Source organism: Indicator indicator, chromosome 9 (genome assembly GCF_027791375.1).
Source record: "Indicator indicator isolate 239-I01 chromosome 9, UM_Iind_1.1, whole genome shotgun sequence".
Classification (NCBI taxonomy): Eukaryota; Metazoa; Chordata; class Aves; order Piciformes; family Indicatoridae; genus Indicator; species Indicator indicator.
Genome location: NC_072018.1, coordinates 31,058,869 through 31,084,875, shown reverse-complemented (window position 1 = coordinate 31,084,875; position 26,007 = coordinate 31,058,869). Strand labels below are relative to the sequence as shown.

The 26,007-nt window shown below is 42.0% G+C and overlaps 1 protein-coding gene across 1 annotated transcript in view; it reads right to left on the bottom strand.

Annotated features, from left to right (window-relative positions):
- MSRA (methionine sulfoxide reductase A) overlaps window positions 1-23,764 on the bottom strand; it is a 160,825-nt gene extending 137,061 nt beyond the window's left edge. Inside the window, exon 1 of the mRNA XM_054383552.1 lies at window positions 23,628-23,764. Within this exon, the coding sequence (XP_054239527.1) occupies window positions 23,628-23,764 (137 nt within the window). The remainder of the gene's footprint in view (window positions 1-23,627) is intronic.
- Window positions 23,765-26,007: the final 2,243 nt, after the last annotated feature.

Genomic DNA, 26,007 nt, shown 5'->3' with positions numbered 1-26,007 from the left:
GTCCAGTACCTACCACTGTAAGACCTATTTGAATTTCATAGAATCATAGAATTGTCAGGGTTGGAAGGGACCTCAAGGATCACCTAGTTCTAACCCTCCTGCCATGGACCATAAAGCGCAACCATTAACCCAGGTTATCACTAAAATATGTCCCTCAGGGCCACATCTCCACCTCTTAAATCTCACCAGAGACACTGACTCCACCGCTTCCCTGGGCAGCCTGTTCCCAGCTTTGGCAAGCCTTTTGGGAAAGAAATTGTTCCTAAACCTCCCTGGTGCAACTTGAGGCCATTTCCTCTTGTTCACTTGTTGCTTGGGAGATGAGACAGACCATCTTTTCAGAGACTTGGAGTGAGAAGGCCTCCCCTCAACCTCATTTTCTCTAGGCTAAGCAACCACAGGTCCCTCAGCTGCTCTTCAGCTAAGCAACCACAGGTCCCTCAGCTGCTCTTCACAAGACTTATTTTATAGACCCTTCACCAGCTTCATTGCTGTTTTAGTTTTTGGACACCCTTCAGCCCCTCAATGTCCTTCTTGGAGTAAGGGGCACAAAGCTGCACCCAGTATTTGAGGGGTGGCCTCACCAGTGCTGAGTGCAGGGGGATGCTCAGTGCCCTAGTCCTGCTGGCCACACTATTGCTGATACAGGCTAGGATGCTGTTGGCATTCTTGGCCACCTGGGCACACACTGACTCATTTTCAGCCAGCTGTTGACCAGCACCCCCAGGTACTTGTCTATGAGGCAGTTTCCAGCCACACTTTCCCAAGCCTGTAGCATTGCAGGGGGTTGTTGTGCCCTGAGTGCAGGACCCAGCAACTGGCCTCGGTCCATTGATACTGCCTGTTCGGGTCCCTCCGTAGAGCCTTCTTAGCCTCAACCAGATCCCAGAATCACAGAATCACAGAACATATCTGGTTGGAAAGGACCTCAAAGGTCATTCAGTCCACACTCCTGCCTGCTTTGGTGTTGTACACACACATAAAATTAACTTCTGTTACATTTTATCTTTTCCTAAGCCTGACAGAAGTCTCAACTCCACTATGCCCTGGACCAGCTGTTATCATTCACATGAGAGACTTTCTTTTATAAACACAATGATCTTGTGTACCAAATGCAGACTTAAAGAAGGGATTAAAAATTAAAGAATGAAAAGAAAAAAAGGAAAGAAAGAAAGCCTTTCATTTAGCAAGCGTATATTAAAAATTAAAAGATGTTAATAAATACTATGTCTTATAAGCTGGTACAAATCTATCTAAAATGCTCCACAGTGAAGTCTTAGATCAGTTATTATTGAAACATTAAATGCTTTTCTTACAGGCTTGCAGCAATCAATTTAACTTTCAGTCATCTTGTACCCATATGTGCTGCTCCTGTTGATGAAATGGCTATTAATAAAGGAATAGATGGCTATGAATTAAAGCAAGCTCTACTTAATCACATTAATCCAGAGTATGTTAAAGACTTCAATTTTCTAAATAATTTTGGGCTTAATGCCTCTGAGATGGGCAGACTGTTCTATTGATGCAGCATCTGGTCCAATTTAAGCTGCATTGTGAAGGAGGAATTGTTAGGCCCTCGCAAAAAGAAGGAAGACTGACAGTTTTAGGGATGCAACCAAAACTGCTACAGCTGAGACAAAAGATGCTGCAAGATATTGAAAAAGACCTACAACAATTAAAAGGCAGCCCACTGCTCTGCAAATGCAACGCTACTGTTCAGTGAATTGTATATGATTAACTTACTCTTACTGATGGGATGAGTACTCCACACACTTAACCATCATGGTATTTTCCAGTCATTGAACATCCAACAGCTGCTGCTGTGAAATATGTTCACTTACCCATTACATTGGGTTACCAATTAGAGAGGAATTATTTAAAAGGAATGGCACAACCAAGAACACTATCCTTGCATAAGCACTAATTTCTGGCTTCTGGGTTGGGCTTTCTTTTTTTTTTTTTTTTTCCCCCAAGGGTTTGGGTTTTTATTGTTATTATATTGGTTGTGTCAAGGTGGTAGTTTCACAATGAAATAAGGTTTAGCTTGGCTTGTGGCACCGAAATACTGCTGCATTCAATTAAGGAGAGATGGAAAACGTGGTTTAAATACTTCTGGGGGAATAAAAATCTTCATAGCCGAATTAGGTTTTTGTTTTTTTAAAAAAAATCTGCAGGAGAAATATTCTTTTTTAAACCCAATATTCATAGAAGGTCTTCATTGAAGGAGACAATATGGTACAGTCCATCCACTGGAAAATAATAATACTACCTTTGTGATTACAGTTTTCTTGAATTTAATTTGTCAAAATTACAAAAGTTTTAGGGACATATTTTGTTTTGCCAGTAACTTCATTATAAATGACAACAGTAACTCCAATGAATTTAGTTTATTTGCACGACAGGTTGGACTCGATGATCTTTGAGGTTTCTTCCAACCTTCTTGATTCTATGATTCTATGATATATCTAAGCACTGAATGAAGCCATCCAGCTGCATTCTGCAGAGATGTAGTAACCTCTATCTGGAAGCTTATTTCATACAAAAATAATGTTTTCATTAAATACACAGAGCAGGTTTGGAGGGGGGACATTGAAAATAGTATGTATTAGCACTTTAGACAATTATACAGTGCTGAAGGAACGTTTCATATGAGACCCTACAGTATCTATTTCTGTATCCTAGAGGACTAGAAAGCAACCTGAATTTTAAAATGGAGATTAAAAATCACATTTAATGTAAAATGTCCTGATATATATATTTCCTTTTCATCTCAATAATTAAAACATATAAATATCTAAATATATCAGTTGTCATTCTTTATGACTACAGGAGATAAAAGAAAACTCCAGATTTCCCCTTGTTACCTATGCTTTCCTCCAACACTTGGTACCAGAAAAATCCATATAGCTGTAGATTTCAAAGCCCTTTACAACATAAGATAAAGTACCTCCCTTTTGATAAACGAGGACAATAGGCAGGAAGAGCTGAAGGTCATCCAAGTCAGCCTTGGAGCCAGGAATAGAAGGAAATCAGCTGAGTCTCAAGGTAACAGCCCAGCTGAGATGCTCCTCTTTCTTTCTGCAATACATTCTGCTCCAAAGAGCTGCCAGGCAAAGCCTGGCATGGAAACGACTGCTGAGGAATATGAAAGACAAGAGGAACAAAAAGCAAGAAAGCACAAACCAACCAAGACTGGGGCTGCAGGAGAGAAACTTCTGTTCCTCGTTTTCACTACAAGTGTAATTAAATGGGAAGATTTTCCCCTGCGTTGAGGAGAATTTTCACGTCTAGGAGGGGTTTCAAAAGCAGAGAGGAAGGCTGCTGGTGTGACAACCACAGTGGTAGCTGATGGATTCTTAGAAGAGGTGACAGAAGAGGGAGTTAGTTTTTCATGACACTCTGGGAAAAAAAAAGTTACCTGAAAGTTTTATCTGATCTTTATCAAATACAGTAGTAATGTAGTCATTCTGGAAGCAGAGCTATTCATCAAACTCTGGGCCATTGTTGTTATTAAGAGCTATTAAATAGGCCTAAGTACAAATAAATAACCACTCATCGAGCAATATACAAATAATTCCTATCTAGGTGTAACATTACAGCAAGAGCTTTTGTGAGATACTCCTTGACTCTGCAGCAGAGCTTCTATTTAACAATCCAAACGCAGAAAGATGAGAATAAAGGAGGCAAAAAGCAACAGTGATATCCCTGCTCATAGCTCAATTGTTTTGATGAATTCTGTCCTCACACATTATGGGAACACATCATGTGCAGACAAATTCTATTTCATGGTAACAATGAGTCCACATGGAGAAAAGTCTATTATCATATTGAAAATAGAGGAGTTAAAGAAGAATCAAAGGCAGTAAATAGATGAATATGCAGTAAGACATTTGGCTTTATACTTGGTTGTTCTGCAGAATTTGATATCCATATCTGTTGTGACACTGCTTATTTCTGTACCTTTAGTAGATCAAAAGTGCCTATCATCAGAGCAGAAGCAACTCATCTGCTCTTTGCTGCTTTGCTGCAAAATTTTTCCCTTTTTTCATCATTTTATTTTCCACAGCTGCCTGAAATAGTCATTCTTCAAGTAGGCTTTAGGAAAAAAAATATTTATTATGCAAAGTCCTTAAACCCTCATTGCTATATAAAAGATACTGCTAATCATTAGAGATTTTGATGATGTTCAGAGTGTGTAAATCTCAGGGAAAGACCAGAAAGAGTATTTTGCTTTTCCCGGTTAATTAGACCTGAAACCGTGGGAGCTGGTAGCAAAACATTGCACATCTTTGGTGTGATAGCCTCCAGTTTGAATTCAGTTAAGTTTAATACTTGGATCCCAAAAAACTCTCAAACTAAGAGGCATGCATATCTTGAAAGCATCTGAACTACCAGACTAGAGGATATGCTCAGGAAGCACATTTGTTACTTTCCCTGGTGATGCAAGCTGCCATGTAGCCACAAATACAAGATTACAGAATCACAGCATCATTTAGGTTGGAAAGGACTTCTAAGATCATCAGCTCCAACCATTGATCCAGCACTGCCAAGTCCATCATTAAACCATATTCCTCAGGAACACATCTACACGTCTTTTAAATCCCTCCAGAGATGGTGTTTCCACCGCTGCCCTGGGCAGGCTGTGCCAGTGCTTGACAGCTCTTTCAGGGAAGAAAGTTTTCTTAACATCCAATCTAAACCTCTCTGGTGCAATGTGAAGCTGTTTCCTCCTGTCCTCTGGCTTGTTAATTGAGAGAAGAGACTGACCTCCCCCTTGCTACAACCTCCATTCACTTAGAGAGCATGAAGGTCTTCCCTGAGCCTCCTTTTTTGATGGATAAATAACCACAGGTCCCTCAGCCACTCTTCACAAGACTTGTTCTTTAGACCCTTCATCACCTTCATTGATCTACTCTGGATGCCATAAAGCCAGATGAGGAGATTGTTTTCTTCTGCTCAGTAGGGCAATCTGGGGCAGGGGGGAGGAGGTCCTACACTCATGGTTAACATCTTTTATATATATATGTAATTCATGCCAGATACACAGTGGAAAACAAACAAATCTGGGACCTCTCCTTTTGCCTATGCATGAATCTCATCTTGTTTGCTTCTGCAGCCACCATATTTCCATTTTGGATCACATGTTGCTGCACCTTCAGAAGCAGAAGGAAGAAGTCCCCTCTCCATATAAAATCTGACCCACTTAATGATAATTGGATTCTACCCGTTTAGCATTTTCATTCTAAGTGTCCAAATTCAGATCATAGACTAAAGACACCGGATCCCAGTCTATATTTTTTCATTTAATTTTAGCTTCACCTAAAGATTTCTGAATAGATCACAAAGGCAGGCAGGGAGAGAGTGAGTGGAGAACTCATTACAAATTACCCCTGTCTTTGAACACCTTTGAACACCTGCAGAAGGGCTAAACTGTCCCTGAACAGAGAGGAAAGAGGCAAGAAATAAAACGAAGTCATTTGTTAAAGCAAAATAAATGAAGCAGTAAAAAATAATGGTCCCATCTGCACCTACCACTGGTTCAGGGTCAGTTCTGCTGAAGAAAAGTGCACTGCCAAAAACTGAAAGGAGGAGAATGAAACAATACCCTGACCTTCTTCCTCACCATACACAGTCCACTCAAAAATAATAATAGCAGTCATAATAACAACATTTAGCACTCTTGCAGAGCTTTGTAGTTTCAAAACATTGCACCAACAGGGCCTGATCAATGAGAGCAGAATTTCTACTACTCAATAGCTAATTTTATCTTCTATCTGACCATCACATTAACAGACTGAGACAAGTCTCTTCCTGATATAACATCACTGACATCATCAGAATTATATCTAGGATCAATTTGGCCCAATTTATTAATTTCTTAATAGATGATAAGAGTATTGTAATGGTGTTCCATCTGAGTTGGAATGAAGAATTTTCACAGCATTCAGCACACGATGACATGATTAAATCCTGTACCCTTTCCAGAAAACTTGGAACACTACATTTAGAGCATAAAAATGAGGAAAAAAGGGAAATAAAAAAAAAAAAGTAAACAATGTGAACTCACAAGAGTTGATGATAATGCAACCTTTCAGTTAGTAAGTTGTGCCTGTCATGTTTCCAGGATGAATGAATGAACGTTATGGCCACTATAAACTATGACCTCCTTAATAACACAGGCTGGAGACCCTCCATTAAACCAGCATCTCCTTTGAGAAGGAGACAAGTGTTCACCTCAGTGAGTTGGATAACTTATGGCTAAGCTGAACATATTTTAGAAAGATAACTCCTAATTTAAAGCTTTGCAGGGATGGCAAATTTTTCACCCCATTTTGGAATCTCTTCTAAGCTTTGTAATTAAGGAGGTGCATCTTGGTCAAGGCTGCCAGCAGGACCTCACGTTTTGGCCTTTGATGCATAGGTCTGATGTTTCTGGTTCCTAAGTTGAGCAGAAGCTACTCCTTTCAGAAATTTGATACTGGAAATACTTGAAAGTATCTCCAATTCCTCTGCTTCTACAAGGACTGAACCTGAAACACAGCAGAGAGGTAGAAGTGTTATGACAGGGCCACAAGGAGCCCAGCAATGACCATGGGCCGTGAGACGTTTCTCCTCAAACAAATCTTCAGAGAGTATCATAGAGTCATTCAGGTCAAGGGAAGTGATTCTTCCCCTCTACATGAAATCCCACCTGCAGTGCTGTGTTCAGCTCTGGGGTCCGCAGCACAAGATAAACTAGAACCTGTTGGAGCAGGTCCAGAGGAGGTCAAAAATGATCTGAGGGCTGGAACACCACTGCTGTAAGGATAGGCTGAGAGTTGGGGTGGTTCAGCCTGGAGAAGAGAAGGCTGCAAGGAGATCTTATTGCAGCCTTTCAGTAATTATAGTGAGTCTATAGGAAAGACGAGAACAGACTTTTTAGCAGAACCTACTGCAACAGGACAAGGGATGACAGTTTGAAACTAAAAGAGGAGAAATTCTGACTAGCCATAAGGAAGAAATTGTTTACACTGAGGGTGTGAGACACTGTCCCAGGTTGCCCAGAGAGGTGGTAGATGCCTCATTCCTGGGACCATTCCAGTCAGGTTGGATGGGGTTCTGATCAACCAGATCTAGTTGCAGACGTCCCTGCTCACTGCAGGGAGATTGGAGTAGATGTGTTTTTAAGGTCCCTTCCAGCACAAAACAATCTATGACAACTTGCCTTATGTGCATAGCTGCTCCTGCTTCCAGCGTTCTCCCACTTACGCTGAAAGATTTCTGCCATCTCCATCATGTTGCCAGTGAGAAGCTTCTAAACTGAACACAGGCAAAGATGACCACACCTTTAACACAGATGTGCTATCACCCATTAAAGTTATATTTGTTCCTCTGATGTCTTCAGATTGAAATGGTACTAACAACAGCCCATGCCATGCCTCCACGGGGATATCACACACTCCGTTAGCTGACCTCATGCTTTTGGTGACAAGAGCCCTCTTCTCTCTACTCCTCCCAGAGGTGCTACAACAGCTGCCACCACATGCTCTAGTGTTTGGTAACAGGAGTGCAGCTCTATTTTTCCCGACTGATGAGATTCCTGGTGAGGGGGCTGGAGAGAAAGTCGTATGAGGAAAGGCTGAGGGAGCTGGGGGTGTTCAGCCTGGAGAAGAGGAGACCTAGAGGGGACCTTATCACTCTCTACAACTACCTAAAAGGAAGGTGTAGTCATGTGGGGGTCAGGCTCTTCTCCCAGGCAACTAGTGACAGGACAAGAGGGCATGGTGTGAAGCTGTGCCAGGGGAGATTTAGGATGGATATTAGGAAGCACTTCCTCACAGCAAGGCTGATTAGGCACTGGGATGGACTGCCCAGGAAGGTCGTGGAGTCACCATCACTGGAGGTCTTTAAGGAAAGCTTGGCTGTGGCACTTGGTGGCATGGTTTAGCTGGTGGTGTTAGGTCATAGGCTGGACTTGATGATCTCAGAGGTCTATTCCAGCCTCAATAATTCTGTGATTCAGTGAAGGACCATCAGAGTCTGCATCATGCTGCAGACTCAGTAACAGTCTGGGAACCCAAAGACAGTGGAGCTGAAATTGTTTTCCATTCACTCACTTTCTAGTCAAAATTGGGCAGTGGCAGATACTAGTATGCTGAGATGATAGCTTATCATATTAATTAAAATTCTCTCACATTTTCTTTTGATTTCTCCAACTGTCTGCAGCAATCTGTTGTCTTTTCTCTTACATGATGCACTTTGGGAGGAAAGGACCTTACTTTTCTTCTTTGATTTATCCAGCAAGGTCATAGTCCATCCCAAGTCTAGCATTCAAAACACTAATGACACTTTTTTAGTACTTTTGTTCTCCTGCTGTACTCTTTTAGCAGAAAGCCAACTCTATAGACTTTATGGAAATGTGACATTAGAACAGAATCACTCGAAGGCATTTCAGCTACAATTAACATTTTTCACTCCTCAGAAAGACAATAAAAATAGTTTCTAATTGAATTGCTTCCCTGAATAAACACTGGATAAAACCTAGTGGGGAACTAGCAGATTAAAAAAACCAACCAACCAACCAACCAAAAAAAAAAAAAAAAAAAACCACAAGGTTAGCTACATGTCAGGGTTGGGTTTTTGTTCCAGGCAGATTTGATCTGTGTGGCAGCACTGTGGGTACATGTGTATGCAAGCACTGCCATGGATGTATTTTTCTGCTCAGTAACAGGTACAGAATTGTCTCCAGGCATGCACCACACGCAGAGACAAGGAGGCAAAGCTGATAAATCCTCCCTGCTTCTTTCCAGCAAAAGAACTCCTAGAATTCATGGATTTAAAGGGTTGGTTGCAAATAGTGTCACAGAATAAATTCATAGAATCATTTAGGTTGGAAGAGATCTTTAAGATCATTGACTACAAGAGATAACCCAGCACTGTCAGGTCACCACTAAACCATGTCTCTCAGCACCACATCTACGCAATTCCTTCCAGGAATGGTGACTCAACCAGTTCCCTGGGCAGCCTGGTCCAGTGCTTAACAAATGGAATCACAGAATCATTTAGTTTGGAAAAGACCTTTAAGAACACCCTCAAATCCTTCTCCATAGGGCTGCTCTCAATCCACTCATTATGGATTACAGTGGTCTACCAGCCACTAGCAGTTATCAGTCAGCCATGAGCTCAAGCTGGGAGGGATAAAGGCCAGGACAGCTGACCCAAGCTGCCTACAGGTGTGTCCTATATTATAAACATCATGTTCAGGATAAAAAAGGAAGTTTGCTGGCAACAGAGCTTGCTCCTGCAGAGTGCTTTCCTGTTTACTGTGACCATGGTATGGTCACTAAGCTGACTGTAAATTTATGTACTTTGTGTTGACGTTAGAATTAACATTAGTTTTGCTGACTGATTACATTTGTTTTCATTTCAACCTGAGGGTCTTCTATTCTCTTCTTAGTCCCCTCTCTCTGCTGGGAAGGGACTATAGAGTGATAAAACAACTTCTATAGTTCAATACCAGCTGTGGGTTAAATGTAAATAGTTTATTTGGTGTTTATATGGAGCTTGAATTAAGGAGTTCACCCAGGAGAACCACGGACCTTTAATTTAAGGGTCTTTAACAGGGATAAGCTTAAATGGCTTTGCCAGAATTCTTATGAGCATTCATTGTGGTGGTGGTGTGTGTAGGATGGATACTGGGTGTAATTCTCTGGTGTTTGTTTTTACAGCTACTTTTGGAGCTGTGGCAGGCTTCACTGCTGTTCGTTATTGAGTTTGTGTTCTTTATTGCTTCTGGGCATGGGGTTAGAGGTGCAGCTTTGCTGTGGTCTTTGTTGTTAGGTTATGGCCTTAAATTCTGCAGCTACACCAATTTTTGATGTATATGGATTTGTAGAGGAAAAAGATAATCTGGTATACCCTTGGGATGCCTTCCACCACCTGACTTTTTAATTACAGCATCATGTTCTGCATTCATAGATGAGTTGTGTAATTGTACCCATGGTCAAGTCCACTTTTCAGTCATACCCATCTCTAAGTTGTGTATCTACCCTGATGGCCTGAAGTATCATGAACCCACTGAGATAAAAATAATTCACACATGCTGCCAATCCATCTCTACTCGTGGCACTTGAACATTAGCAGCCTCGTCCACCTACTGGTTATTTTGATGTTCCTCAGTGGCCAGACTCTTAGATATGAAGGCATTGACATGACATACATTTACTATTAGCTTGTCTAATTGGACAGCAATATCTTTGGAAGACCTAACTGGGGCTTTTCAGTCAGAGGAGGCATACAAGAGAGATGAGGATAGCCTTTTCAGTAGGGCCTGTAGTGACAGCAAAATGAGTAATGGTGTTAAACTAAAAGAGAGGAGATGGCCTAGGTTGCAGAGAGAGGTCACAGATGTCCCATCCCTCAAAACAGTCCAGGTCAGGTTGGACAGGGCTCTGAGCAACTTGATCTAGTTGAAGATGCCACTACTGACTGAAGGGGATTGGACTAGATGACCTTTAAAGGTCCCTTCCATGCAAAACCAAAAACACATCTCAATGTTGTTGATTTTTCATTTTGTTTTTAATTTGGAGGATACCATTGTAGAATTATGGAAAGCGAGGGGTTGTTCTTTTCATAATGAAAGGCTTTGCCTTCTCTTTCAGTTCAAGCTAAAGTTTCATTTTAAAATGTGCTTTCATGACCTTAATCCTTTAAAAAAATTTAGGAACAATTTCAAATAAAAACAGTGTTCTTCTTGGGTCCAATTTCTTAGTTTCTTTAGGGTTTTTTGGTTTGTTTGTTTGTTTCCTACTAGCTAAAACTAATCAGGATAAATATTGAATTGACCCAAGCTTCTTCCCCAAAACAGTTGCCAAGCTCTGGAACAGGCTGTCCACAGAAGTGGTGGAGTCCCCATCCCTGGAATGATTTAGAACAGATTTAACAGTGGGACTTGATAGGGAAATACCTTTAAGATCATCAAAACCATTCTAAGATTACTAAAGACAACAGAAAAAAATCTTACTGGCATTTTTCACAAGTTAATAGCAGTATAGAGAGAAAGTAACACAGGAAAAATATTTCCTTCTCAGATTTCCCATTCTGTGCAAAATCCAGATGAACGCCCTATGACAAACTAACAGTATGTTGGGACAGTGCCTTCTGTTACTTGAACAGCCATTCAGACATCACAACACTCTTCCAGACTGGGTCTGACTCTCCAAAATGTTTAAATGTATAATTAAAGTACAAATATTCCCTTCACTTTCCATGGCTTATAAAGCGATCTGAAGGTTTTCATGAACTGAATCTAAGTTCACAAGATTAAAGCTTCCAAGCAGTAATGAAAATGGCTCAGCACATTTTCTTTTATTAAATCACTGTCAAGAGAATAGATTCCTGTTGTGCCTTTGTCAGTTCTTTTCTTATAAAATCATGATAGAGGAATTTTAATGACTTAGTCTGTGAAAAATATCAATGTTCACCATGTCCTTGATCTGTACAGCATGCCTGAATGCTATTGACCAGTTGCTCCACCTCTCCCCTTTTTTTGGCCTAGTTTACTTGCAAGGAAAGAGTGAAAGGTCAGTTAAAGTACAAAATACCCTATCAAAGTTAATGTCACATACTGTGAATGTTAGTGGTTTGTATGTTTTTGTAGCAATTGAGAAAAACTATTTTGTAGGAAAAACATATTATTTGTCTCTGTAATCATAAGACCATAGTACTAAGATCCTCTGAGATGTGCAGACAAAAATCTTGATATAACCTTATAAACTACAATTTGTCCTCAATGCAATTGCAAAGCGATGAAATAAAATGAATGCACCAATTCCACTGCCAAAAATCCTTTGGAAAGGTGATAGCAGATGCTGCTGCAATGTTGAAACCTTGGCAACAAGAGATAAAACAGACACAATGAGTGTCAGTTACCTGATGTATTACAGTTCTACCTGCAAAATTGTTTGTCTTGGCACGAATGACATGGTCTTTTTCAATAGAAGAGCTTCTTGTGGACCAAGAAAACATTGTTAGACCTTAGTGTACCAAAAATGTGTTCTGTAGATTCATCATTTAAAAATAAGAGTTAGAATAAAATTTATTTTTACCAAGTGTTGTCTGAAAAACAAATCCCCTGGCCACAAGGGATGGTGTCTACCCTGCTCAGGGAGTTCTGCTGCATCTTTACTGAAGGTTAAGTTTACTTTTCAATTTCAGAATTTGACTTCTTAGTGTTAGTATCCTGAGTGATTCAGGCCTGAAGAAATCATATTTATTATTTAGATAGCTGATTGTGCCTTGTGGCAAATGTAAAATCCTAATAGCCTCATTGCTATCCTCTTCTTCCTTTCATCTATTTGTCAGCATCACCCATAATCACAGGCTTAGGTAGCAGTGGCAGTATAAATACTAAATATATTATTTATTATTAACAACTTCATTTGAATTGTGTTCCACTGAGATGTATTGTTTCCATCTTTCTCATCTCCTGGTTTTATTACAGATACCTATAAGATGAAAATGTGATAGCCCCTGATGTTGAAAGAGCCATTACAGAACAAGTCAAAGACAAAAACTTCTGACCTTCACTAAGTTCCCAAAGGACCTTCTTTTTCAGAAGGAACTCTGTGTAGGATTAGGCTGTGATGTTCACCATGTGATTGTGCCTGAAAACAAATAATGATGCAGCAGGAAACTGCTTCTCATTTTAGACAGAGGAACATGGTACACTTCTGAAAAAGATGAGTAGTGGAATTTTCCTTTTTTTTTTTATGCTATGGAAACACTTAGGGGGGAAAAAACAAACCAACCAACCCACCACCTCCTCTGCCCCCACCCCCAAAAAAAAAACCCAAAAAACTCCTAAACATAAGACCAGTCTACTCAGTCTACCAAACTGTTCTCCTAGAAGCAGCAATTGCAACTCCACTGACGTCACTTTTGGCTGTTCACTTCTATGAGAACCATTCTTTGTATGTAATATTTGAACTATTGTGCATAAGCTGATGCTACCAGTCAAAAGGAAGAGGCAAAACAAACAAACATTATGAGGGGTAGAAACTGGAGATGAAAGCAGGTAGCAGCTAGAGCTATTGGAAGAGCATTGTTCTGGAAGTACAGGTTAGGGGCTGCCCTGCTGGAAAGCAGCTCCATAGAGAAATACCTTGGAGTGCTGGGGGACAGCAAGCTCTCCATAAAGCAAAAACGTGCTCTTGTGGCCAAGAGAGCCAATTGGATCCTGGGATGCATCAAGAAAGCTATGTCCAGCAGGTCTCAGGAAGTTCTTCTCCCCCCCCACTCTGCCCTGGTGAGACCACACCTGGAATACTGTGTCCAGTTTTAGGCTCCTCAGTTCAAGAGAGACAGAGACCTGCTGGAGAGAATCCAACAGAGAGCCATGAGGATGCTTAGGGGACTTCAGCATCTCCCCTATGATTAGAGACTGAGAGCCCTGGGGCTGTTCAGTCTGGAGAAGAGAAGACAGAGGGGATCTGATCAATGTCTATCAATACCTGAGGGGTGGGTGTCAAGGGGAGGGGCCCAGGCTCTTTTGGGTGGTTCACAGTGATAAGACAAGGAACAATGGGTTCAAACTAGAACAGAGAAGATTTCAGCTCAACATGAGGAGAAACTTCTTTCTAGTGAGGGTCATAGAGCACTGGAACAGGCTTGCCCAGGGGGGTTGTGGAGTCTCCTTCTCTAGAGACTTTCCAAAGCCACCTGGATGCATTCCTGTGCAGACTACCCTAAGTGACCCTGCTGTGGCAGGGGGGTTGGACCTGATGTTCTCTTGAGGTCCCTTCCAACCTCTACTATACTGTGATACACCACTGTGGATTTTAACACTTGTCTTTCCCTCACTTTCAAGTATGACTTAGATGAAGTTAACTTGAAATCACTAACTGACCAACAAGATAGGAGGTAACAGAGCAAGAAATTAATTTTGCCTTTCTACACTCTCTCCCATCAGCTATTCAGAAATTTTCCAGCTGACTTTTGGAAGCCTGGAGATTTTAAGGAGAGCTTGGACTCCTACATACATGACTCAAAAGACTAATTGGTATGCAAGAGGCAACACTATTCCACAGCAAAATGTGGGTTTGCTGCATAGGAAATGTGAAATACCTCCACAATAGAGTATTTTATGTAACTCAACACAGCAACTAAATCATGTGGGATAGTTTTATTGTGTGGTTAATTATTAAGACATATGACTTGTGTACAAGAGGATATGCTTCAGAATGGTACTGAGAATTGACTAGGTTACAAATTGGCTTAACTGAATCTGCTATTATGTTCACTAAGATTCCTAACTACTATTGGATAACAAACAGCCAGAGTCATCCATTTATCTTGCATTATAGTCACTGAGGACAAACAATGAAAGATCTCCAAAACAAATTAAAATTACTTGCTTAGAGGGCAACAGCTTGAACCACAAACCCAAAAACTGCCCTTGTTTTAAAAGGCAATAATCATTAGCTGCATATTTTATATGATAATTGTACAAAACCAGTTTAGGAATAACTGCAGAGTTTCTCCCTTCAGAAGACACTTGAGTTATGCAAATTTCAAAAAGCTTATGAATATACAAATAAACAGAATTGTTCTAAACCTCTGTAAGCAAAACATGAGATGTTTCCTACTGAATGAACATCCTGAGTTGTCTAATGCTGGCCAGAAAATGGAGCACTTATGTATTAGGCTAATGCACCAAAAATAGCTCTAAGTCCTTCATGTCCTCCAGAATGCCTTTTTAGATTTGTCTGTATGGTTGTTACCACAAAATGCAAAAATAATTTCCAGCACTGTATTCATAAGCTTCAAAGTTATTCAGTTCTCTTAAACATCAATTTTGCAAGGCAGTTGCACATCAGCTGAGAGGATAATCTTCAAATGACCTTCCCCACGTCTGAACATGGTAACATTCATCTGACCCTTTCAAGCAGGATCATGACTTTCCTATATCCCCAGTGGAGAGGTGAATTATACTCTCTTCAAGGGTTATGAGGTTGAAAGTTCACCCTTACAGGATTAACTTTTCCTGGGGTGCCATCACAGTGTTACAGAAGTACAGCAATCACCTTGCTGATATAAAAGAAATGGTGAATGCTACATAGCTTAATGTGAGGTCTGCAGATCACTTTTGCTTCCTGTGGAGGTCCATCAAATGAAGAACATGGCAGAAGGCTGGACCAGTGCTGATGTGGAAAACAGAGCTGTATTCATTTGCAGCAATGCAATGCTTCCTTTCTACAACATGCACTAAAAGCATAGAGACAAAGGAGAAACATCTTCTGTGCAGAAACTTCTTCTATGAAGAAAGACAGAGTTGGGTTGTCAAGCCTGGATCACAGGATATCAAGGGTTGGAAGGGACCCAAAAAGATTGAGTCCAACCCCCCTGCCAGAGCAGGACCATAAAATGTAGCTCAGGTCACAGAGGAACACATCCAGACAGGCCTTGAAAATCTCCAGAGAAGGAGACTCCACAACCTCTCTGGGGAGCCTGCTCCAGTTGTCTGTGATACTTACAGTAAAGTTCCTCCTTGGGTGAGGCAGAACCTCCTGTGCTGCCGCTTACATCCAATGCTCCTTGTCCTGTCACAGGGAGGAAGTGAGAAGAGCCTGTCCCCCTCAGATATTTATAAGCATTTATTAAATCCCCTCTAAGTTTTCTCTTTTCCTGACTGAAAAGCCCCAGGTCCCTCAGCCTCTCCTCATAAGGCAGTGCTCCAGTCCCCTAATCATCCTCATAGCCCTCCACTGGACTTGTCCCAGCAGATCCCTGTCCCTCCTAAACTGGGGAGCCCAAAACTGAATACAGTACTCAAGATGAGGTCTCACCAGGGCAGAGTAGAGGGGGAGGAGAACCTCCCTCGATCTGCTGGACACACTCTTCTTAATACACCCCAGGATCCCACTGGCCTTCTTGGCCACAAGAGAAGAAAAGCTTCCAGGAACACCTTATTGGATCCTTTCAATATTTAAAAGGGGCCTGTGAGAAAGATTTGGACAGACATTTCAGCAGGGCCTGTTTCAACAGGCTGAAGGTTGATGCTTTCAAATTAAAAGGGACATTTAAACTAAATAGAAGAATTTTTTTTATGCTGGGGGTGATGAAGTAATGGCCCAGGCTGTCCAGAAAGGTGGTAGATGCCCTGTTCCTGGAAAAATTCTAGGTTGTATTAGATGGGACTCTAAGCAACCTGCTTTAGTTGAATATGTCCCTGCTAACTGCAGGGAAGTTGGACTAGGTAACCTCTAAAGCTAACTCCCATCCTGAAGCATTCTATGAAGCTATGATTATATTCTAAGCTTTTTCTTGGTTCATGAATCAAAATCTTACCATGACCTTAGCATAGGGAAAAAGAGGAAATCCACACCACTTTTCCAGAGGATGAGCTAGCACTCACTAACTTTAAGAAGTGCTAAATACTTCATCCAAAGATTTGCTGGGGGTTTTCTTCTTCAGAGTAGTGTCAAAAAGGTGTTGAACTAAAATAACTTCCTTGCACATATTCTGCTTGGGCTGAAAGCAAAGCTCAAAGACTTCCCAAGTGGCTACTGTTTAGACAGCTCTCATGTCCTTTCTGGAGATGGATTTGGAGGACATGACTCTTGTGTTTACCATAGATATGATCTTCCCAGAACAGATGACTGAAAGTGGCAATCACATGGTACATAACCAAAGCCTACTGTTTCATAAGAACTGTTCTTCCCAAGGAAGAATAAGGCCTCTAGAAGCAACCAGATGGTAACAGCTTGGAGGAGCTTGTGAGAGCTCTCTTGAAAGAAACTTCCACAAAGTGCTTAACAATGAAAGAAAGTACAAAAAAAAAATTAAAAAAAATCAGGATAAAATAGAGCAAGAGGAAACTAAACAGGGAAAAAATAGAATGCAGAAATCAGTAAAATCTCCAGCTCAGCTGCACAACTAAGAACAGAAATGTGTAGTACATACACATAACATTTATGTTCTCACAGACCAGGCTACAAAATATGTGCTTATGCTCCTGGACATCTCTGAACAAAAAGTCCTCCAGTGTCCAGCATCTGGAGGCACACAAGCACCCATAATGCAAATGTGTCTTTAAAAAGGGCTATAAAAATAATCTCAGCTGTAGCTTTGCAGTACAAATCTAATGGAAATCCATTAGAAAATGGCCTTCGAATTTGTTTCCATTTCTTCATTCCATAATTTTTGTTGAATTAGTAGTTCTAGATTTGTTCACTATTAAAAAAAAAAAAAACACAGTAAGTAGCTACAAAAACCTCTTGAAGCATCTCAGTCAAACAAAGCTATTCTGAGGTAAAAAACTGCCTATAATGAACATAATTAAAAGAGAGGGTAGCTTTTATTACTTCCCTGACTTCACCATCTTGTTCTGTGTTGACATCTTCCCTTGGCCAACAGCCAGCACTCAGTATCTCAATACTCCATCATGCATCACTGAACCAGGCTACCCAGAAAGGTTACGGAGTCTCCTTCTCTGGAGACATTCCAAACCCATCTGGATGCAATCCTGGGCAACCTGCTCTGAGTGACCCTGCTTTAGGAAATGGGTTGGACTAGAACTCCAGCGATCCCTTCCAACCCCCACCATGCTGCGTGTAACTGCCCTTGCTGTGCTAGAACTGTGTGTGTGTTGGAAAGGAGAAGTTGTTCAGCACATCCCTACTGTATTAAAAAAAAAAAGCCATAATTATTTAATACCCAGGCCATTAAACACAGTGGAAAATAACTGCCAGATACATCTTGCACCACATATGCTTATAGAACAGGTAGTGTAGGCAAATGATGAAAGGAAAAACTACAAGAGTGTAGAAGTATTAGGAGATAATGGATCATCTGAATAGATTAGACAGGCATCACTCATCCTTCCATAGATGAAGCCTCTTATTGCTATGTTTACCTAATCTAAACACTTTAACATTTATAAAGCAATTTATTTAGCACAGCATTGTCTATAAAATAGAGGCATTTGGACAGTGCTCTTAACAACACACTTTAACTTTTGGTCAGCCCTAAACTGGTCAGGCAGTTGGACTACATGACCAATGGAGGCCCTTTCCAACTGAAATAGTCCTGTCCTATTCTATCCCACCTTAAAACATGGAATGGTGGGATTTGGAAGGGACCTCTGGAGATCATCTAATCCACATTGCCTAGGTTTGCCCAGGATCACATCCAGGCAAGTTTTGAAAGCCTTCAGAGAAGGAGGCTCTGCAACCTCTCGGGACAGCCTGCTACAATGTTCTGTCACCCTCTGTCACTTCTGCACAGATGAAGAAGTGTCCATTATGTTTGTGGCACTGAACTCCTTACACTGGTTCACTGAAGCTGATGTGACAGATTGTCAGTGAGAACAGTGTATCAACTTCAGTGCTTGGCATGAGAAGTGTTAACAAGAACATAAACCAAAAGCAAGCCTCCAAGCTGTTCTCCACCAGCAAGTACAGAGAAGAAAGAATTTGCTTCAACAGCAACATTAGTCAGTTGGCTGCCAGTGGTTCTGTGCTTTAAATCAGAGGAAGTATCAAGTTCTTAGCACTGTGGAAGGATTAGTGTTAAGAGTGCAATGCAAAGTCAAAGCAGGGTTGTGCCATGGGAATTAGAGAATGCTGTGCATTGAACTGTGTAAAAACGTAACATTATTAATAGTGATGCAAATGAGAAGTTTAGACTTCTCTGTACAGCCTCTTGGTTATATGGAAAGATAACTAATATGTGCTCTCTGATTTTTGTTCATACTCACATACAGACAAGCAAAATCAACAGTCATGCTTTTTCTAAGGAACACATTTGCATAACTTGAAACAGAATTCATTTCCTGAATAAATGATTTTCCTCAGCATACTTGTACATATATTACCTCAGTAATTATTAGGAGATAACAGTGGGATGAGCATACCATAGATTTCACCCCAGTTAAGGATGAAAAGCCATTCTCAGGGTCGATTATCACAAGACCACAGGATGTTAGGGGTTGGAAGGGACCTCCAGAGATCAAGTCCAACCCCCCTGCCAGAGCAGAGGCATAGAATCTAGTGCAGGTTGCACAAGAATGCTTCCAGATGGGTCTTGAAAGTCTCCAGAGAAGGAGACTCCACAGCCTGTCTGGGAACCCTGTTCCAGTGCTCTGTGATCCCTACAAAGTTCCTCTTCATGTTGAGATGGAACTTGCAGTGTTGTAGTTCCTACCCATAACTCAAAATAGGTGTAAACACTCAACTGCAGCTGCAGAAAAGCATGGAACACAAATTTCTTGTGATAAAAGATTTCTTATTATATCACAACACACGTTCCATTTGGATCTCACTGAGAAGTGATGCCAAAAAGGAATTAAATTAAGGAATTGTCCTTCTTTACACATTTACCTTTATTACTTACAGAGGCACAGCAGAATTCCAACAAGCTGTTCATTTACTAAGGCAGTTACCGTTTTTCTAGCTCAGAAGCCAAATTTGATTGAGGTATTATGAAGGCTTCCAAAGGAAATCTCCTTAAATATAAGGCTCAAAATTTTGAGGTTAGTTGCTGAAATAATCACCTTTACATCAACATATTCCTGAAAAAAAATTACATTAGTAGACACAAGAGTATTTATTTCTATATATTTCAGTGTGTTTGGAAGCAAAGCTAGCTATTAACAAACGCCTGTCACTGAATTACAGAACCAGGGAGTGGTAGGGGTTGGGAAGGATCTCTGAAGATCATCTAGCCCAACTCTCCTAGAGTATCCTTCCTACCCTTTTTCTGAACCAACATTTATTGAGTCAAGCTGCAAAATTAAACATAGATGATAAAACTTTCTTCCTAGAAAGACCTAAAATACTGTTAAGACAACTTATCTTTGAGTTATAACTTCGCTTCAGTGTTGCCACTACCTACACTTCAGACAAAGACTAACTTTTGCTGAGCAACAGTATCGAAATAGCCAAACCCTTTCTACAAATTTGGTGAGACTGTAAATGGTTCTTATGCCAATAATTTTTATTCACTCTTGAATTTCATGGAATCACTGCATTTCTTATGTCAACATACAGAAGACCTTATTTTCAAAATAAGGTAGCTTCAGGTCCAAAAGCCATCAGCTCATCATAGCTAACAATGTTTTTACTTTTATGTACAAGAAAACAAAACAAAAGGTCTTAAAGATGCTGACTTGGTCCAGTGGAAGGTGTCCCTGCCCATGGCAACAGGGTGAGAAATAAGTCATAGAGTCATCAAATCATGGAATCACCAGAGTTGGAAGTGGCCTCTAAAGACCATCTAGTTTAACCCCCCTGCCTTCCCCCCAACCCCCAAAGCATCTCCTGCTCCCTCTACACCATCCTCCTCCCTACCTAAACAGCTCCTGCTCCACCATCGCCATTGTTGCATCCATCCCAGAGCCATGGGCAAGACCCTCAACCAGCCAAGGCACCACACAGAGGAGCTCAGCCCCAGTAAGGAGGCCCAGCCAGTATCCATGGATGACATTGGAGTAGTCATGAGCCCTAGTCCTAACTGACTGGGGGGCCACCAGGCCCCCCAGCCTTTGTCTAACCATCACCAATCACCCAGAGTGCACCATGAGGGACTCACCAGTGAGGAAAGGAGGATCCTCAGCCCAGATGGGCTCAGCTTGGGGCTGCTGCCTTTCCTGGGCTGCTTAAAAAGGAGAGTGGGCAGGGAGGGCAAAGTGGCCACACCTGGGGTGGGAGGAGACTGCAATAGAGCCCAGGTGCTCTGGGTTTTGAGGGGAAAAAGGGGCAAAAAGGTGGAAAATGGGAAGGGAGGGTGGAAAAGGGGCAGACTGGGAAGCCAGTGTTCTTGAGCAAGAATGGATATTAAAATAATATTCAAAGATGAATTATAGACTTTTAGTGATTGCTAGATGCTTAATATGGCTGGTTTCTGGATGTTCCACTACTCTTGCATATTAGGTAATTTAATGACAAACCCAAACATGATTTTGATAGGCCAATATTAAGTTCAGTAAACAAAAATCCCACACACCTTCTGCTAAGGTAATTGTATTTAGCTATCATCTCAGTAAACTCTTGATCTCAACCCAGAGGGGCTTTTTTGATGTTGTTTTCCTGCCCATCAGTGTGTGTGGGAGGGGGCTTGCTTCTGAGAGCAGGCTGTGTGAAGCCAGGACACTGCTATGCTGAAGATGAGCCGATGGGTGTAGGTAAGAGAGCAGAACTCTCCTACAGCTAAACAGGAACAGCACATGCCACAATGAACCCTGTGGTCTCTCCTCTGTGGGTATGGAGACAATATGAGTATGAGATGGAAACCCTTTCTTCTACAGGCACCAGTGCATGAGTTACAAAGAAAAGTAAAGACAAGAGAGAGTTCTTCCAGAAGGAGAGCTGCACAAGTCTACCATGAGTGCTTCTCTGGTCCTAGTACCTGGGCACCAGATCCAAATTTGAGTAGGGGAAGATGTCAACAACTGATTGTATTGAAGGCTGAAGTAAACACGAGTGGGATAAGTGGGGAAAGCAGCCCTGCAGAATCATAGCATCGTTAAGGCTGGAAAAGATCTTTTATACCATTGAGTCCAACCATAACCCAACTACCATGACCACTAAACTGTGTCCTGAAGTGCCACACCTACATGCCTGTCAAAAACCTCTAGGGTTGGTGACTCCACCCCTTCCCTGGGCAGCTCCAGCACCTCACCATCCTTTTCATAGAGAAGCTTTTCCTAATGCTGCTCCACAATGCGACACCCTGCAGCCATCCTTCACCTACAACTGTACAAAATGCCTCTCTGTATGCATCTGACTTCTGGAACTTGTGTTCTCTCACTCAGAGTAAATCAGGATGGGCACACTGTAAGCAGAGCAGGTATGCCAGTTCAGCCCTACCTGTCCTTGCAGAAATTAGCACTGCTTTCTACAAGCCAGCAGTCATCTTGTATACTTAAAAAAATGAAGTAGCATTTCACGTCTTAGTTTTTAGGTGCTCCCTCAGTTACTCCTCACAAGATTTATTCTCCAGGCCCTTCACAGCTTCCTTGCCCTCCTTTCCACTGGCTCCAGCCTCTCCACATCTCTCCTGTATTCAGTTGCCCAAAACCGGACACAACACTCGAGGTGTGGCCTCACCAGAGCTGAGTACAAGGGGCAGTCACCTCCCTACTCCTGCTGGACACAGCATTTCTGATACAAGCCAGGATGCCATTGGCTTTCTTGGCCACCTGGGCACACTGCTTGCTCATATTCCATTGCTTGTCAATTAGAACCCCCAGGTCCCTTTCTGCCAGACAGCTTTCCAGCCACACTGCCCCAAGCCTGTAGCATTGCTTGGGGTGCTAGTGGACCAAGCGCAGGACCTGGCATTTGGCCTTATTAAAGCTCATCCCACTAATGTTGGCCATGGATCCAATTTATCCAAGTCCCTCTGTAGAGCCTCCCTACCCTCATGAAGATCAACACTCCCACCCAGCTTGGTGTCATCTGCAAACTTACTGCTGACACACTCTATGTCCTCATCAAGGTCATCAATAAAGATGTTAAACAGAAGTGGTCCCAACAGTGAGCACTGAGGAACACCACTTGTGACCAGCTGCCAGCTGGATTTGACTCCACTGACCACCACTCTTTGGGCCCTTTCACCCAGCCAGTGCTTTATCCAGTGCAGGGTGTGCTCATCCAAGCCACGAGCAGCCAGTTTGTCCATGAGAATTCTGTGGGAAATGGTGTCAAAGGCTTTTCAGAAGTTAGGTAGGCAATACCCACAGCCTTTCCCTCATCCAATAGTCAAGTCCTCCTGTCATAGGAGGAGATCAGGTTGGCCAGGCAGGCCCTGCCCTTCATAAACCCATGCTGACTGGGCCTGATCCTCTGGTTGTTCTCTACATGTTGTGTAATGGTGATTGAGATGATCTGTTCCATGACCTTCCCTGGTACTGAGGTCAGACTGACAGGTCTATAGACTCCCGGATCCTCCTTTCTTCCTTTCTTGCAGATGGGTGTTACATTTGCTACCCTCCAGTCCATTAGCACCTCCCCAGTTAGCCAGGACTTCAGGTAAATAATGGAAAGTGGCTTGGGGAGCACATCTGCCAACTCCTTCAGCACCCTTGGGTGTAGCCCATCTGGCCACATAGACTTGTGTGTGTTTATGCAGCATACAGATTACAGACCACTGCCTCATTTATTGTGATGACCTCATTCTGATTCCCCTCCCTGACTCATGGTTCATGAGGCTGGGTGTCCAGGGAACTGCTGGATCCAGTGCTAAAGACCAAGGCAAAGCAGGCACTGAGCACCTCAGCCTTCTCCTTGTCCTTAGTAACTGTTTCCCTCTGCATCCAACAAAGGATGGAGATTTTCCCTGTTACTCCTTTTGTTGTTAATGAATTTATAGAAACAGTTTTTATTGTCCTTAACAGCTGAGCTCTAGCTGTGCTTTGGCTCTCCTGATTTTCTCCCTGCATAGCTTTACTACATCTTTATAGTCCTGATGAGAGACTTGCCCTCTCTTCCAAAGGCCATAGACTCTCCTTTTGTTCTTGAGGTCCAGCCTCAAGAACATATATATACCAAATATATACCAAATCTCTTTAGCTGCTGCAGTCACTCTTCATTGTGACTCATAATCTGACAGGATTCTACTCACAACCCCTAAAAACCAAAGGGAAAGACTTACCTGAACAGACCTCTTTGTAGGTAGGATTTGGAGTATGCCCTCCTGCATAACCCACTTGAGTGGAGTAGACTCCCTTCTGGCTCCAAAACCTCTTTTCAGCTCCCCAGAAACAGCCCATACCTGAATGTTGCATAAAGGACATAAAGTTATGTCAACATCTGTTCAATACAAAATCATTCATTTGCACATGAATTGATACAGCCCATAAGGGAAGTTACATCTATGGCCAGCACATGATAGCTGAATGTTTCCTGAGGTTATTTCAGGCTGAGAGAGTTGGGGTTGCTCAGCCTGGAGAAGAGAAGGCTCTAGGGAGACCTTCCTGTGGCCTTTCAGTACTTAAAAGGGGCCTATAAGAGATGGGAACAGGCTTTTTATCAGGGCCTGTTGCCACAGGACTAGGGAGTATGATTTTAGACTAAAAGAAGGGAGATTTAGACTAGGTCCAAGGAAAAAATTGTTTACGATATGGCTGGTAAGACAATGTCACAGGTCACCCAGAGAGGTGGTAGAAGCCCCATTCCTGAAAACACTCCATATCAGATTGTTTGGGGCTCTGAGCAACCTGATCTGGTTGAAGATGTCCCTGCTGACTGCATCAGGGTTGAACTAGATGGCCTTTAAAGGTCCCTTCCAACCTGAAGCATTCTAAGATTCTACATATATCTATGTATATAGAACTATATACATAGAACTATACTGAGAAACTGATTCTGCACCAGAGCACAACTCAAAGCTGCATTTTTGCCTCTGAATGTTAATGTATCACAGAGGACAAATCCCGCAAGAGCTCAAAGGCCAAAGCAAGAATAAATCTCATTCACATTTGGGAAAAAAAAAAGAGAGGGAAAAAAAAGTTGTTTGAAAGGCCACTGTGCTATTTGTACAGCACCATTTTTACTTTAGTTGATCAGCAAGCTGTCAAAACACAATAATTGGTATTAATGGCAAACAGTTACTTAATGCTCTGCTTTCAGGCACATGCACACTGAAAAGGTGGCAGCAAGAATGGATTAAATTATGCAATATCCAGGAGGAAAGACGCTTTAGTTTGACAATTTATTCATCCAGATATTTGGTGCTCAGACAAAATTTTGGTAGTCAAACACCCACATGACCAATTATCAAAGGTCATCAGGCTGACAACATGAGTAAACCAGCAAAACTCCCCTGATTCTAAGGATCAAGGATGTCATATGAGAGCCAGGGGAAAGGAACAAACAAGACTGACACTCAGAATTCTCTGAGGGCTTGAACAGCTACAAAACATTTGCTACAGTTCGGAGGACTCTCTAAGGCTGAGGCATGGCATGCACACTCTGGGATTGTTCATCTTCTCCCTGATGATAGGTGATGTATTTTCTCCTTCAGTGCTAACACACTTCTTTTAATTTCTACCTTACCAAAATACTTGAAATAAAAGGCAGTAAAAAGTAAGCTAACCATTAAATACATATAGAAATCAATTCCCCATGATAGTTTTCCACTGATAACACTGTAGATATGACAGGTTAGAAAATTACAGAAGCATTCCTTCACAGGAGGAGGTCCAGAGGAGGGCCATGAAGATGATCAGTGGGCTGGAGCACCTCCCTTATGGGGACAGGCTATGAGACTTGGGGCTGTTCAGCTTGGAGAAGAGAAGGCTCTGAGGAGACCCTATAGCAGCCTACAAGAAAGGTGGGGAGGGATGTTTGACAAGGGCTTGTGATGGAAGGAGAGGAAATGGATTGAAGCTTGAGGAGGGCATATTTAGGCTGGATATTAGAAAGAAATTCTTCACAGTAAGGGTTGCCCAAGGAGGTTGTGGATGCCCCCTCCCTGGATGTGTTCAAGGCTAGGCTGGACAAAGCTTTGGGCAACGTGACCTAGTGGAAAGTGTCCCTGTCCATAGCAGAGGTTGGGTGGTGGGGGAGGGTGGTTGGAACTAGATGATCTTTAAAGTCCCTTCCAACCCAAACCATCCTGTGATTCTGTAGTACAACTAGAAAAAGCAGGACCTTCTAGCAAAACCCATGGCTGGCAATGGCATATTCTTTCTCAGAATCTTCAGAGACTAGCTTCAAATCAAAGCTGTAACGCACCAAAAATCACAGAAGTAATGTCTCAAACTTCTCCTAATTCAGCTGATCAGGCAAAGCACATAAATTAGGAGCCTAGCCTGCTCCTGGAGACCATGGCAAGAGGCAGGCATCTCCTGAGGACAAATCAGCCCACATAAGATACAAATTGCTGATCAAATTGCAGTCATTCTCCCTTGACTACAGAGCTAGCTATGGCTTTTAGACATGAGCTCCTCAGATAAATTAGGCTGGTGGCAAACTGCTATGAGACCTCTCCTGAATAATCCCTCACAGTTTTGCACAAACAACAATC